A 15,575-nucleotide genomic window follows, 5' to 3' on the forward strand; every position below is an offset into this window, starting at 1 on the left:
CGTTATCATAGAGCAAAGTAAACTTAATTTGGCCGTTGTGAAATGGAGTTTAGTAATGAAAGAACGAAAGATCTGTGATCTAAGAAGGTTTAAATTTGTAAGTTGATCTAACCGCAGCATAACAGTGATGCACTGGCTCATGTATCTTTTTTTGAGTGTCTTATCTCGTTTTGTAAATCATGACTTCTTTTTTATTCTAAGGACAGTCAATTTACAAAAATGTAGATTTACACAAAAGATAAATTGGGGTAATTACTCATTTTGTCAAATTCTTACATGCTCATATGATGATTTACGGTTAGAGGCCCTTAAATGGAACCTTTTTTTCTACTCTTCCATCAATTACACGTAAATACAGTCTTTACACAGTTTACTTTGCATTTTTACAGGTGTTTTAGAATGTTTAGCACTAATACCTTAACTAATAAGAATCCATTTAAGTATAGAATGTTGAACTAAATAAGTTTTAAAATCTACTCAAGAAATTTTGGTCATAACAAACTTCATTTGCATGAGAGTAAAACAACCTCCAGAAAGAAGTGAAATGTAAATAAAATTCTAAATAATACATTCAGGTTTTTTTTTTTTTTTTTTAAAGAGTTGTATTCATATGAAACCAGAGATTGCAAGATCTTTATACTATTTTAAAGTTGGATTTTAACTTCTAAATTGTCATATGATACTTAAAAATATACCACGTAGTACTGCAAATCTTACATTAAAAAAAAAACCAAACAAACAAAAAGCAAGTTCACCAGTAGGATAGCATAACGTTTTGTTAACTTGTATTTGGTTGAGTTTTTACTATCTTGGATCCTCACAAATTACCCCATCAGAAGTAATGTAAATTGTAGGGCATCACTGTACTTCAGATAATCTGAAGAATATTATATTAATGTATGTTAACTTAATTTAAAGACATGAATTATACAACTGACAAGGTTTCATTCTGTCTAGAAGAAGAAGTTTTCTTCTCCATGGCTGATATGGACATGTCCCATAGTCTCTCTTCTCTTCCACCTCTGGGAGACCCTCCAAATATGGACCTTGAGTTGTCATTAACTAGTACATATACAAATACTCCAGCAGGATCTCCATTAAGTGCTACTGTGGTAAAGTATTTAAATTTTGTTCTATTCTTGAAAAGTGGCCTTCTGAAATTCTACACTTTATTCATGTGATTTAAAAAAATTCTTTTACAGCTTCAGCCAACGTGGGGAGATTTCCTTGAACATCATAAAGAACAACCAGTAAGAGGGTCCACATTGCCGTCCAACCTAGTTCACCCACCAAATTTACAGAAGACTTGTAAGTAGTGTAAGACACTTATGGTAGTTTTCCACTGGAATTTATTTATTTTATTATTTTTTTTAAAGATTTTATGTATTTATTTGAGAGACACAGCAAGAGAGGGAACACAAGCAGGGGGAGTGGGAGAGGGAGAAGCAGGCTTCCCGCGGAGCAGGGAGCCTGATGCGGGGCTCGATCCCAGGACCCCGGGATCCTGACCTGAGCTGAAGGCAGATGCTTAACGACTGAGCCACCCAGGCACCCCTTCCACTGGCATTAAAAAAAAAAAAATAAATAAAAATAAATTAAGTTGTTTCTTTCTAGAAAATGCCATTTTACTGCTGCTTTTCTTTCCCCTCATACATTTTTTTTTGAGCTAGGCCATTTAACAAAGTTTAGAAAGAAAATGTGAAGCATGGTTGAACAACTCAACCATGAAGTATTTTAGAATACTTGCCAATTCACTGTAGTCTTTGTGTATTTAAGTATCTTTAGTAAAAAGTACACTGTAAGTTTCATATTATTATTGTAGTTTAGGAGTCTCAGTCAACCATCAATACTTGTTACATTGTTTACACTTTCCTTGAAAGAGAACCTCAGGTCTCTTCTCCGCAAAATTTAATTGAAATAGACACAAGGCTTAAAAGAAAATTTGGTGAGCAGCTTTTGGGTTAATCTGCAACTTTTCCGATACAGTTTTATTAATGCAAACTTTTGTTCATGTTTCTTTTTGATGCTTCAAGTATCAAGGATCCTGAATATCAAATGCAGAAAGATAACAGTTTATCTTACTTGTTTAATATCAAATATCATTCAAACTGTTGGGTGTTCACCTGCTTTTTAAACGTTTAACACATGAGTAAATGCTTTATAATTTTGATATAATGGATTGTTTTTAAGTATTAAATTTTATGTATATAATTTTAACCCATGTGTTTCAGCTCTCCCATCTAGATCTGTTTCAGTGGATGAATCCAGGCCTGAACTTATTTTTAGACTAGCTGTGGGAACCTTTTCCATCTCTGTGCTTCACATCGATCCTTTATCTCCACCTGAAACATCACTGAACCTTAATCCATTGACGCCTTTGGCGATAGCGTTCTTTACCTGTATAGAAAAGATTGACCCAGCAAGATTTTCAACAGATGATTTTAAGTCTTTCCGAGCAGTATTTGCGGAAGCTTGCAAACATGATCACCTTAGGTAAATTCTCTCGTGTTTATTAATGATGCTTGAAAAAGAACCAGATGGGGACATTTTTATCTGCCTAACTCTGTTTTTCTGATTCGCATTTTATTTGTAAATGAGGGAATGAGTGAGGTTTTCTTGCAGTGCTACAAAAATGTTTACCATAGAATCTTTTATTCAGCTTACTTGGCATGCAAAACTATTTACATATAAGATTGAGATAATCTGGAGTTTTCTCTGCTCTTGACAATTTTTTTTAAGTTTTTTTTTTTTTTTTTTTAATTCATTAGAGAGCACAAGTGAGAACATGAACAGGTGGGAGGGGCAGAGGGAGAGGGAGAAGCAGACTCTGCTGAGCTGGGTGCCCAGTGCGGGACTCGATCCCAGGACCACAGGATCATGACCTGAGCTGAAGGCAGACGCTTAACCCACTGAGCCACCCAGGTGCCCTTGACAAGTTTTTTTGGACCACATTTTGCTGATTAAAATATTGACACCATTATAATCATAAAAATAGTTCTTACTGTCACTGGCTCAGTGGAGATGGCAGTGGTGGTGAGAGTGGAGTGAGCTAATGAGAAGGGATGTGGAACAACATGACCCCCATGCCACTGTCTGTGGGGTGGGGAAGGGTAACAAGGCTGATCCTGAGCCCGGATGCTACACTTTCAATTTCTGCTTTAAAAAATTAAAGCCATCTGGGGGCATGTGGGTGGCTCAGGTGGTTAAGTGTCCAACTCTTGATCTTAGCTCAGGTCTTGATCTCAGGGTCGTGAGTTCAGGCCCCAAATTGGGCTCCACGCTGGGCATGGAGCCTACTTAAAAACAATAACAAAACTTCATTAAAAAAAAATAAAAATTAAAGCCTTTCACATAGCCAGTGATCCTTTCATGGGTTGAGTCCTAATGAATGAGGAGATAATTAAATTTGTAAGTATAATATTGTTAATATGTAAACATTGCTCATCTTAATGTGAAAGTTATCTTTCGATCATATTTTATACAACAATTTAGGCACATATTAATATTTTTAGGAAAGTTTGGCTTTTAATTTTGATTTTTTTTGAAGTATTAAAATTAATATACAGAGTAGTTTTTATACCTAGCTAAAGAGACTCTACAAGTTAGGGCCATAGTATTTATAATTAAACTGTAAAAACATTTTGACAAGGTTTCAAATGTGCCAGTAGGAAATAAAAGCAGCAAAAATAGGAAGACGACTTTCACTTGAGATCCACCCACTGAAGGTTTTTAAATATTGAATGAGGCTTTTAAATAATTTTAAGAATCTACTGCATATATTTTGAAAGATTTTTGTCCGCTGCAGTGTAAATTTTAAAATATTAAAGAAGGGAGGGCAGGGTTGGGAAATAAATATATCCTGGCTAATTTCCTATCAGAAATTGCTTTCTTATCTCAGGGAATGGGAAATTTGAAGTAGTCTTTCTGGTTAATACCCTTAGGAATATTATTATATATTAGAATATGTACTTTATTAACACTTGTATACTATTCTTTGACACATTCGTTAACCTAGAAGTATATGAATACTCTTAAATGTTTCATTTTCTGTAATAGATTTATAGGTACTGGCATCAAAGTGTCCTATGAACAAAGACAAAGATCAGCTTCCCGATATTTTAGTACTGATATGTCCATTGGGCAAATGGAACTTTTGGAATGCCTCTTTCCAACTGATTCTCATTCTGTTCCTCCTCACTACACAGAGGTAAATGCTAGATTCTTTGTCTTTAGGATCATTCTTTAAATCTACCTTGCTTTTAAAGAGTTATATTAATAGCAATGATTTTATTTTAAAAAAAAGCATAGGAAGCCATTAGAGGAAGGAAGTGTACATGTGTACGCATTTGTATTTCGTTGAAACATTTTAAAGTATGGCATTCAAGGTCATTGTAAGAGTCTGTTAGAATTTTTTAGAGTTGACTTGTTTTAGATTGGCAGACAGATTATGGGACAGATGACTTTATTTCCCTAATTTTCCAAGCACTATTAATTTCAGAAGTCTGTTAAACGAATACTGAATACCTGCAGTGTGCTAGTAAGCACTGTTCAAGACAAGCACAGTGTCTTTTGTTTATTATTAGTCTGATTTTTTTTTTTCCCAATTCTAAAAGTGTGTGCTAGGGAAACTTTTCAAAGTTATCAAGATAACATTTATTGCTGTTAACTTTGCCCTTGTACATTATTTTATTTTCAAAGTACTTTCTTGGGCGTTAATTCACTTGAATTCTCATGTACCTTCTGCAGATGAGATACTAAGTATCACAGAAATTAACTTGTCTTAAGATTTACATTGCTTGTGAATGACCAAGATGAAATGTAAAATGAGCTTTCCTGATTTCAAAAAAGTCTTTCCACCACTAGCACCTCTGTTAATTCATGGGATGTATTACAGTTTAATATCTTACATTTATTTTTGTCTTTGTTTGTAAGCTTTTAATGTTCCATTCCAAAGAACGAACTGATTCCCATCCCCCTGTGTGTCTTCAGCTTCATTATAAGCATTCTGAGAATAAAGGACCCCAGGTAAGAAGCCTTATTGTGTGATACCACCTATAAATTTTCATTTGATATGTATTTTGTCACAATCATACAGTTTCCACTAAATTTTATAGTACTGTTAGTGATCATATTAATGTTTTTCCTTTTTTTTTTTTAAAGGGTAATCAAGCAAGACTTAGTTCTGTTCCTCAGAAGGCAGAATTACAAATTAAGTTAAATCCTGTGTTTTGTGAGCTGGATATCAGTATTGTGGACAGGTTAAATTCTTTGCTTCAACCACAAAAGCTTACTACGGTAGAAATGATGGCATCGCACATGTATACTTCATACAATAAACATACTAGTCTGGTAAGTATTCAGAACATTACAAATACTAATCCTAATTATAGCTAGCTAATGGGCTTATTGGGATCATTTCTGAGCTTAAGTATTCTTAATGGATTAAGTAGCATATATTAAAACAGTATTATTCATAATGAAAAGATGGAGACTTTTATGTCTAGATGGTAGGCTAGCTGAATAAGGTTTGCTAATATATTGAGTGAAATTTTATGTGGCCATTTTGAATGATGGTTATAAAGATGGTGTAGTCGCATGAAGAAAGCTCATGAAGGAGTATTAAGAGAAAAAGTGAAATATATTATTCCACAGAAACTTTTATCACAACTGTGTAAATAAAATTGAGGTATAGAGAAAGAATGGATAGAAATATACCAGTTGGTAGCACTGATTATGTTGGAGCATAGAATTGGATTTCCTTTCCCTCTCTGTGTTTATTTGAATTTTATAAGTTGTGATTATAATATCTGTAGAAAATTTATTCACACCTTTAGTAAACTACCTGATCTGCCTATAAAACGTAGCCCATATATTGTAAGGTACACTTTTGAAGGTGGGAACATAATTTATAGCATTGTGTTACTGAGCATCACATTAGGTCACTTTACTTAGATCTGTCTGGTGCATGGTGTCTTTTCTAAGCAGTTTAAGTAAGTCATCATATTTGCAAGAAATCTGTGAGGAATCTTCGGCTGGAACTGGGGAGCTCTCGGACCAGGAACAGATAGAGAAAACTTTGGTTAAAAGAAAAGGGAGGAGGTGTTTTTCTACTTGTTTCTCCCTTAATTAGTGGTGGGTAGTCACATTAAATCAACATTTTTTATTTATTGTTGTCACCAATTATTAGTTATTTCAAGTTCTGTGGGGCTAGTGTGCATATTTGCTGTTAGCCATAGATGTGCTGGGATGATGGTTAATCTCTTGGGTTATTTTTGCTGAGAGTGGGGGTTAGTGTTACAAAGTCCAAGAGGGGGGAGAGAGAGAATAGGTGTGCTAAAAATCCCAGTCCAGGGTAAGAAAGGAACTCCCTAATCCAGGAGGTTAGACACTGATTCATGAAGTGGAGTGTTACCACCTGCAGTGTACTCTGGGCTAAAGCTTTAGAAGCTTCAGTACGTTTTAGAAAAACAAAAAACAAACAGAAATAGACTTTTATCTGAAGGGCATGTTCTTTTTTTTTAGATTTTATTTATTTATTTGACAGAGACACAGTGAGAGAGGGAACACAAGCAGGGGGAGTGGGAGAGGGAGAAGCAGGCTCCCCGCTGAGCAGGGAGCCCGATGTGGGACTTGATCCTGGGACTCCAGTATCATGACCTGAGCCAAAGGCAGTTGCTTAACCAACTGAGCCACCCAGGCGCCCGTGTCTTGGTTTCTAAGGGCCGTTTGATGGACTCATACCCTTGGGTTGGATGGGAGCTCAGAGTGAGTCATTTGGTGAATATTTGGAACTTAGGCTGTGCCAGGCTCTAGGCTTAGTCCTGGAAATACAGAGTCAAGTCAGGGATGGGCCCTTGCATTTGGCATGATCTGTCTTATTTCACATCAAGTCTTTAAAGGAGCATGTTGGAGATAAATCCTTCAAATTGAATGTTGAGTTGATTTTTAACTGTATTGGATTTATTGACAACCAAATTAATGCTGGTGTTTTTTAGTCTTTAGTGATAATGTGTATACATCTGTGGCACCTTTGTCTTCACTTCGGTTTGGTTTTTATTTTGATTGATTGATTTTGACTTATTTGGTTGAACTTTTGCCAGTTATTTGAAGTTTTATCGGTAACTATTACATTATAGAATTTCATTACACTAAATTAATATGGTAGTAGTTAATTTGAATTGTATTTTAATTCATTATACTGAATGAGGAAATAGTGATTATGCATATTGTAATGTTGAATATTAATGTCATTTATTTTTACCTAATTTGATGTTTTGACATATTTTTGATATTTTGTGTTTTAGCACAAGGCTTTCACTGAAGTATTTCTGGATGATTCACATAGTCCTGCAAATTGTCGGGTATCAGTACAAGTGGCCACACCAGCGTTAAACCTTTCTGTTCGCTTCCCAATACCTGATCTTCGGTCAGATCAAGAAAGAGGACCATGGTTTAAGAAGTCACTTCAAAAGGAGATCCTTCATTTAGCATTCACAGACCTAGAATTTAAGACTGAATTTATAGGAGGATCAACCCCAGAACAAATTAAATTGGAACTTACCTTTAGAGAATTAGTTGGTAAGATTGAACATGCCTGTAAGAGCCAGAGCAGAAACAAGCAACTACTACTCAAGCAAACATCATGAAAAAGTCTATGGCAGCCCCCAATATAGACAGTGTTAGAAAGCTAGAGTAATGGCTTTTTTCCAATATTGTATACCAATATATGATAGAATTGATTTTTTTTTTAATTACTAAGCATGATTATTCACTTGATTAAAATACTTTTCTGCAGGGAGTATAGTGCTGTAGCTTACTTTTTTTTAAAGATTTTATTTGAGAGGGAGAGGGAGGGAAGGAGAGAGAGAGAGAGAATGAGAGAGAGAGCACCAGCAGGGGAGAGGGAGAGGAAGAGGAAGAAGCAGGCTTCCTGCTGAGCAGGGAGCCCGATGCAGGGCTTGATCCCAGAACCCTGAGATCATGACCTGAGCCGAAGGCAGACGCTTAACCAATTGAGCCAACCCAGACGCTCCTTTAACTTGCATTTTTATTGCCACCTGACTACTTACTTTTTGTGGGGCTGAAAGTAACCGGAATTTCTTGAGTGCCACTCTGTGTTAGGTACTGTACTAAGCACTTCACACATTACTGCTTTCCTTTCATCGTCATGGTTATGGTAGGCTTATTATTTCCAGTTATTTTTTATCATTTATAAGTGAGGAATCCATAGACTTAAGAAGAGGTACCTTCCAAGACCGTGTGGTAGTAAATGGCAGAATCAAGATTCCAACTGAAGTCTCACACTTGAGCTTTCAATCATCATACTAATCTTTGGTGACTTTCCTTTGTAAAACCTGTTGACAGTTTTTCTGTATTTGCTTTTGTCATCTAACAGAATATATATTGACTTAGGGTGAACCAGGTGTATGAGGACCTCTGGAAGATTCTGACGTTTTATTCTGTGGTTCATAAACAACTGCCTCTGCCACTTCACCCTCTCTAACCACACCCTCCCCATGCCACCATATCCTGCTCCTCCATCTCAGGGAATAGGCTGCAAAGTTTTTTTCCCTTGTTCTGAGTTTTACACATCTTTAGAGAGATTTACAATTGCCTTGCTGATTATGACTTCATGAAAGGGCCTTTAGGGGTTATCTGATCTTCTCTTATCTACAGTGGGAAGAAACTCATTATTCTGGAGGAAAGTCTTTCTTTGTAAAATGGACTGAAAAAGCATGCATAGGATTATTGTGAATGGAAGTAGTTCTTACAGTGCTTGGTACAAAACATTTAAGAAATATAGTTATTATCTCTATGTTCCTAGATTAACTGCATAAACTTTTATGTAGAATAAGCATTCAGTGGCAGTAAGTGGCAACTGCCAAATTTACTATGTCATGATTATGTACCTGACACATTACACTTGGTACCTAAGAATTTGAGTTTGAATAGAAAACATCATCATTATCTGCTCCTCCTGTCTCCCCACATGTACCCATGAAATAGGAACAAAAGAATGAGTGCTGTGCAACTTAATGTTGCACTATGTCCCTGATTGAGGAGATCTTTGCTTATGTTAGGAGGAAACTATCTTTTCTTTCAGCACTTGCAAAGAAATGCATTTTAGTTAACCAGTCTTGTTTTATTAGGGTCATTCCAGGAAGATAAAGGAGAACCATCTATTAAGTTTTTCCATGTGTCTAGTGGAGTAGATGGCGATACAGCATCATCAGATGACTTTGACTGGCCACGGTGAGTTAGCAGGTGTATATGGTAGACATTTAATGAGACCCTTTCAAAAAAATGCTGTGGTACTTTTTTTTTTTAAAGATTTATTTTTTAGGGGGGAGCAGGGGCAGAGGGAGAGGGAGAGAGAATCTTAAGCAGACTCCACGTGCTGAGCTGGAGCCCCACACAGGGCTTGATCACAGGACCCTGAGATCATGACCTGGACCAAAACCGACAGTCAGTTGCTTAACCGATGGCGCTACCCAGGTGCCCCTGCTGTAGTACTTTTAATCGGCATTTTGGCTGTTAATTTAAACTAAACATACTCAGCCCTGATGAGAGAACACAGAGAAAGATGGACAAATTAAATTGAAAAATCCATATTGAGTGTACTACTCTATGAAAGGTATGTGTCAATACTGTGAGAGATGGAGGTATAAAATGTGTTCCCTGGTCTCAAGTTACCCCGTTTAATTAGAGGCACAAAAGAATCATTAACCATTTAAAAAAATAGTTCAGAGCTACAGTAGAAGAGTTATATGGCATCATTTGGTTAGTTGTTAAGTGAATTTTATAGTCCGTGATTGCTTTAGGACACTTTTTCTTTTCTGCTTTTTTTTTTGTAAAGATTTTATTTATTTATTTGACAGAGAGAGACAGCGAGAGAGGGAACACAGGCAGGGGGAGTGGGAGAGGGAGAAGCAGGCTTCCCGTTGAGCAGGGAGCCCGATGCGGGGCTGGATACCAGGACCCTGGGATCATGACCTGAGCCGAAGGCAGACGCTTAATAACTGAGCCGCCCAGGCGCCCCAGGACACTGTTTTTCAAGTCTGGGTTTTTACAAAACTTTTACAAAATACTCAGGGGCCCCACCCTGAGACTTTGGGATAGAGCCTGGGCATCAGGATAGTCTAAAAATTACACCAGGTGATTCCAGTGTGCAGGTGGATGTTAAGAACCACTGCTTCAGGATTTCTTAGAAGAATTAATAAAGTATATTTATTAGAGATTATTAATTATTAACATTTGTTAATTATTCATTATACTGTAACAAGACTATTAATTTAATAGCCTGATAGTGGGCTTGGATATATTTAAAAGGACTTAGTTTACTTGAAATGACTTTTTATTATATTGAAAACTGAATATTTGATATCTGAGAATGAAAGTGACCTTTTTTTGTGCCATTTTCCTGCCAGCCTTTTTTACACCTGCCCCTGTGTATCAGTCCTAGCAGGCTGTTAGGATAGGTGTGATCAGGACGTGCCTGATAATGAGCGGTTTAGTGCATGAGTTTTCATCATAAATGGATCTACTTCAGTTAATTTGGAAGCACAAGTTACATTTAGATGTCTATAAATTAGGAAACAGTCACGACTGTTCATAACAGGAGCCAACTGGCACCACTTAACTAAGGGGAAAAACACGTCGTAGATGCCCCACAGAGGTTTGGTTTGAGGGCACCAGGCCTCCTCACGACAGAGTTGGGAAGGAAACTGCAAAGCCTTTGCTAGTGATGTGCATGGAGTAGGAAAGCAGGGGCCCAGGGCGTGGGCTCCTTTACTTCAGGTTTGTAGCTTCAATACAGCAACAAGGCAAGCCTTTTGTTATTGAAATTCCTGAAGGAAAATGCTACTTTGTTGTTGCAGTTCTAAGTTATTCTCTTGTGAGTCTTCGTTTTTCCATTTGAATAATTTCTATGATAGGAGGTCTCTTAGGTGTGCAATATTCTGTAATAGCGCAACAGACCCCAGAAGCATTTGGTTTCATGAAAATAAATAGAATTGTTAGGTAAAATTTGTCGGCTATTGATGAAATTGAAAGATAATCTTTTGTCCTCACAAGGTCAGATTTTCAGTTAGCCAAGTATGAAATGTTAATAACCCTTCTTTTATTTGTTTCATCTGTTCTACATTTTGAAGTTAATAGCACACTCAAGTGGTTACATGAGACACAATTAGACTTTGTAGAAAAGCTGAATCCTATCATCGGTGGTCTTTGTATCAGAGTGCAGGAAAGTTAAAGCCTTGCTGTTCACACTTAGACCTTGATTTTTTAAATTGTCTTTGCTGTCAGAATTGTACTGAAATTAAATCCACCAGCTGTGCATTCCATTTTGGAGCGAATAGCAGCTGAGGAAGAAGAGAGTGATGGCCGCTATCAGGAAGAGGAGGAAGGGGGTGCTCATTCCCTGAAGGATGTTTGTGATCTGCGAAGACCAGCCCCTTCTCCCTTTTCTTCTCGTAGAGTCATGTTTGAAAACGAGCAGGTAAAATGAGCAATGAAGTGAGCAATGAAGGAATTATCCTTTACCATATAGCAGTCATTTTCATTCTTTGTTTTTTGAAGAAGTACTTTGTATACTGTTATTGCTGCGCTTTTAACTCTAAGACTGAATAGTATTTCTTTTCTTGGTTAAAAATTACATGCTTATTTGTTTGTTTACATATAAATTCCCATGGATAGGGAAAGAAGATGCTCCTGTTATTTTAAACATGAAATGGTTATTTCATGCTTTTTTTGCACCAAACTATTGTATTTTAGATGGTGATGCCAGGAGACCCTGTGGAAATGACAGAATTTCAGGATAAAGCAATCAGCAATTCTCACTATGTGCTGGAACTTACGTTACCCAGCATTCATGTAACACTACCTAATAAAAGCTTTTATGAGAAGCTTTATAATAGGTGAGTTTAAACACATTTAGTTGAGTCTTTGGGATTGGACTTCTCTGCCTGTCTCCCTGTTTCCCCACTTGCCCCTTTTCTTTCCTTGCTTTAATATTATCTACCATCACTGGGTACTTTGTGTGGTGTTGATTACAAAACTGTTAACCGTTCCGATGGGCTGTTGTCATAGCAGAGTTTCCTAACCAGTGTGTCTGGTAACTGGGTTACTTGCATGTGAGATGTTTATTCCCTCCACCTTTGTTGGCTGTTTGCTCTCTGTCACCTTACCACAAAGTACTGAGTAAATGTCTTCTATGTGTGCAGTGACATGAAAAGAGTTGGGAGACCCCTGTATAGAGGGCCAACAGGTGCCAGGGGGGCAGCTTATATGGGGGGCTAGCACGTGCCGGGGTAGAATCAGAATCCTAGAGTCTTTGTACAAGGAGCATCTTTTTTTAGAGTTTAAAAAAGCATCTTGTTAGAATTATATAGTGTCCTTAAATATACATACCAAGCAAATATGTTGAAATAAATAGCATTCTAGAGTTAAAAGAGCCTAGACTTGGAAGACCTTCACAACTTACCTGCCCTAAGCTCAGTTTCCTCATCTGTAAAATGTAGATGATAACTTGAACCTGTCTCAAAGAGTTGTTTGGAGGATTAGATGATACAGCACTTGAGAAGTTCGGAGAATAGCACCTGGCATTACAGTAAGCACTCGGTAGTCCTCTGGTATCATTCCCATCCACTGAAGGAATCACTTCTATAGTAGACCTGAAAGGTGGTCATGTGCTTTTCTAGAAAAAGATGTTCTTAGTATCGGTCATCACTAGCTTCTCATATGTAAGACATGATTCTCATTTCTATTAAGCTTTAGAAGCTGCACTGTTGTTTCTGCTGTACATTTACTTGATATCAGATATCTCTGCTCCTTTATTCCTTAACTGTTCATAATAAGCTCTGGATCTCCTTATTGCCTACCAGTGACCAGGATTGTTGGTCTTAGAATCAGAAAATTAAGTTCCAGAAAGATCTATATAGTTGAGTTGTCTTGATGATGAGATTCACAGGATAGTCTATTTGAGGTGGAGGAAGAAAATGTTAGTTCTTCTGTTCAACTTTAAAACTTTTATTTTTTAATGATTTATTTTAGAGCATGTGCGAGAGTGAGAGAGGCAGAGGGAAAGAGAATCTCAAGCAGACACCGTGTTGAGCATGGAGCCTGACACGGCAGGGCTCGATCTCACGACCCTGAGATCACAACCTGAGCCGAAACCAAGAGTTGGCGGCTTAATTGGCTTAATTGACCCTAAGTCTTTTAAAATTTATATTTTTATATTTGTTTTATATTCTACATAATGTATGTAAGTAGAAGCCTATAATTTATAAATTCATATCAGAAGGCTTTTACAGGTTTTTTTTTTTTTTTTTAGCTGTTACACATAATCTAAAGTTTGGGAAACCACTGATCTCTAGACCATTCTTCTTTTTATAGTTAGGAATATTTACCAAGAGTTGACAAATCTGCAAGGCTAAGACTGAGCAAAACGAAACGACTAGTTCAGGGTCTAGCCCAGAGGTCAGAAGAGCTTAATCCATTTCTTTCTCTTTCTGCATTTGCTTAAGCAGGTGGCCATCGGTTAAATTGGGACATCAGAACAGAAATATGCACCTTAAACCTTCAGTTTATAAATATGTTCATTTATAACTTCTTTTTAAAATACAAGATGAGGCCTTTTTTTTTTTCCTTCCTTTTAATATGAGCCACAGGTTGGAAGTTTCACATAATGTATACCTGAAAGGTTTTGTTTACAGTTTTCAGTTACTGAAAAAATAGTTTCAAAGGAATCTGAGTTCAAAATCTTTCTCAGTTTTTTAAGATTTTTTCCACCTCAGTCTGTATATTTAGGTCATCTGTTAGCATAATATTGAGTTAAAGTATACTTACAACAGTAAATACAAGTGAGATGAGTACATTCGAGGCCAAACACAGTTGACACTTAGTGAATATACTGAACATAGAGCTCACCTGATAGGAACAGACTTCTTGGGTGTGCTGGAGAGTAGTCCCAAGGAGCAGCGGTTAGCATATGGGGGACGTCTGTCAGTATGGCAGGTGGGGCGGTTGATTGCTCAAGTCAGGGAACGAGAGAGTATGTGTTCTTCTGCAGAGCTGGTTAAATAGTGGTTGCTGAAGAGCGTTTCTGTTCTACCTTACTCTGCCCACTTCTCCAGCTCTCAGGTACCTACAGTTGTATAAATGTTGAAATGCTTCCTCACCCTGTGGATTTATAAATCACATATCTAAGTTCTTCAGGGTGTGAATTCTTTGCCCCTTATTTGGCTTTGAATAGGTCTGTTTTTATTTTGAGTTAATATTTTATTTTTATTATTTTTTTGAGTTAATATTATTTTAAAGTTTTAAAATATTCCCAGACTTGCAGAAAAGTTTCACGTGTAGAACATAGAGCTTTCCCCTCCCCGCCTTAACTGTTTGAGAGCCACTGACCTGATGCCCCTCCTGGAGCACTTGTGTATTTCCCAAAGACAAGGACATTCTTCCACATAATTATAATTCAACCATCAAAATGAGAAAATGAGAATATTAATATTCTGCATTACTTAATCTTCAAACCCCATTCGAGTTTTGCTAAATGTTTCAATATTGCCCTTTTTATCTATATAATTTTTTGAATTTATTTTTGGTTTTTATTTTCATACATTAAAATAACTTTCTGAGCAGGAGATATAACCAACTCTGCCTTAACGTCATACATTTTAAAATCTTGGTTTATTCCTTTAGTGCCTTAGTCAGTGGGCTCTTTTTAGATAGACAGTCTCAGGTACAGGAGAATTTTTTCCACTGAAGTCCTTTAGAATATAAAAAGAATTTTCACTAGCTTTGTTAAATTAGATATTGCCTGTCATGTTTCAGGCTCATAGCCACAGAATCATGGTGATGTGTCCTTAAATCTCTCTCTCTCTCTTTTTTAAGATCTATTTATTTATTTGAGAGAGAGAGAGAATGAATCCCAAGCAGACTCCCTGCTGATAGGAGCCGCATCCAGGGCTCAGTTCCACAACTCTGAGATTATGACCTGAGCCAAAATCAAGAGTTGGCCACTTAACTGACGATGGGATGCCCCTGTGTCCTTAAGTACCTTAAGTGTTTTCTTTCTTGGTATTAGAAACCTCATCCAATGTTTTACAGTATTAATGATATCAAGACTGGGTTAACATGTAAATAAGGAAAATGCAAAATCATATAAAACTTATATTTAGGTTTTACATAAATTAATACTTTCTCTTACCTATGGAGATAAGAGAATGGTTGTAGGGAATAAGGTAAAGGAAGGGCATTTCCTGAGAATTTCCTGAGAAAATTCTTGATTTTTTTGTCATTATTTATTTACAGAGGAGTTTAGAGTAAGATCTGGGTTTAGACTCTTTTGTTTCTTTGTCCTGTGAGCAATATATCCAAGAAGCAGTGAGCCAGTGAGTATCACAGTTTGGGGGCATAGCTGTCATTGTATCTGAGATGAGACTTACGTATCCCTAGTGTTCTTCACCTGTTGATGGTTCCAGATGGAGAGCTTTTGGGGTGGGGATTTCAGTCTACTGAGAGTCACGATACTCAGTCCTGGTGGTTTATACTTTCTAGGGCTTCAGAAGCTTAGG

The 15,575-nt window shown here is 36.9% G+C and overlaps 1 protein-coding gene across 4 annotated transcripts in view; it reads left to right on the forward strand.

Annotated features, from left to right (window-relative positions):
* ATG2B (autophagy related 2B) overlaps nt 1-15,575 on the forward strand; it is an 82,447-nt gene that overhangs the window by 31,819 nt on the left and 35,053 nt on the right. For 3 of the 4 annotated variants that reach the window (XM_034992822.1, XM_034992820.1, XM_034992823.1), the window contains 10 exons: nt 958-1,112; nt 1,203-1,308; nt 2,232-2,493; nt 4,057-4,207; nt 4,933-5,025; nt 5,161-5,349; nt 7,305-7,578; nt 9,150-9,252; nt 11,305-11,497; nt 11,773-11,915. In XM_034992822.1, the coding sequence (XP_034848713.1) occupies nt 958-1,112; nt 1,203-1,308; nt 2,232-2,493; nt 4,057-4,207; nt 4,933-5,025; nt 5,161-5,349; nt 7,305-7,578; nt 9,150-9,252; nt 11,305-11,497; nt 11,773-11,915 (1,669 nt within the window). The remainder of the gene's footprint in view (nt 1-957; nt 1,113-1,202; nt 1,309-2,231; nt 2,494-4,056; nt 4,208-4,932; nt 5,026-5,160; nt 5,350-7,304; nt 7,579-9,149; nt 9,253-11,304; nt 11,498-11,772; nt 11,916-15,575) is intronic. The other variant, XM_034992821.1, reaches the window with a different exon arrangement.

Source organism: Mirounga leonina, unplaced genomic scaffold, assembly GCF_011800145.1.
Source record: "Mirounga leonina isolate KUSES-001 unplaced genomic scaffold, KU_Mleo_1.0 Mir_82, whole genome shotgun sequence".
Lineage (NCBI taxonomy): Eukaryota > Metazoa > Chordata > Mammalia > Carnivora > Phocidae > Mirounga > Mirounga leonina.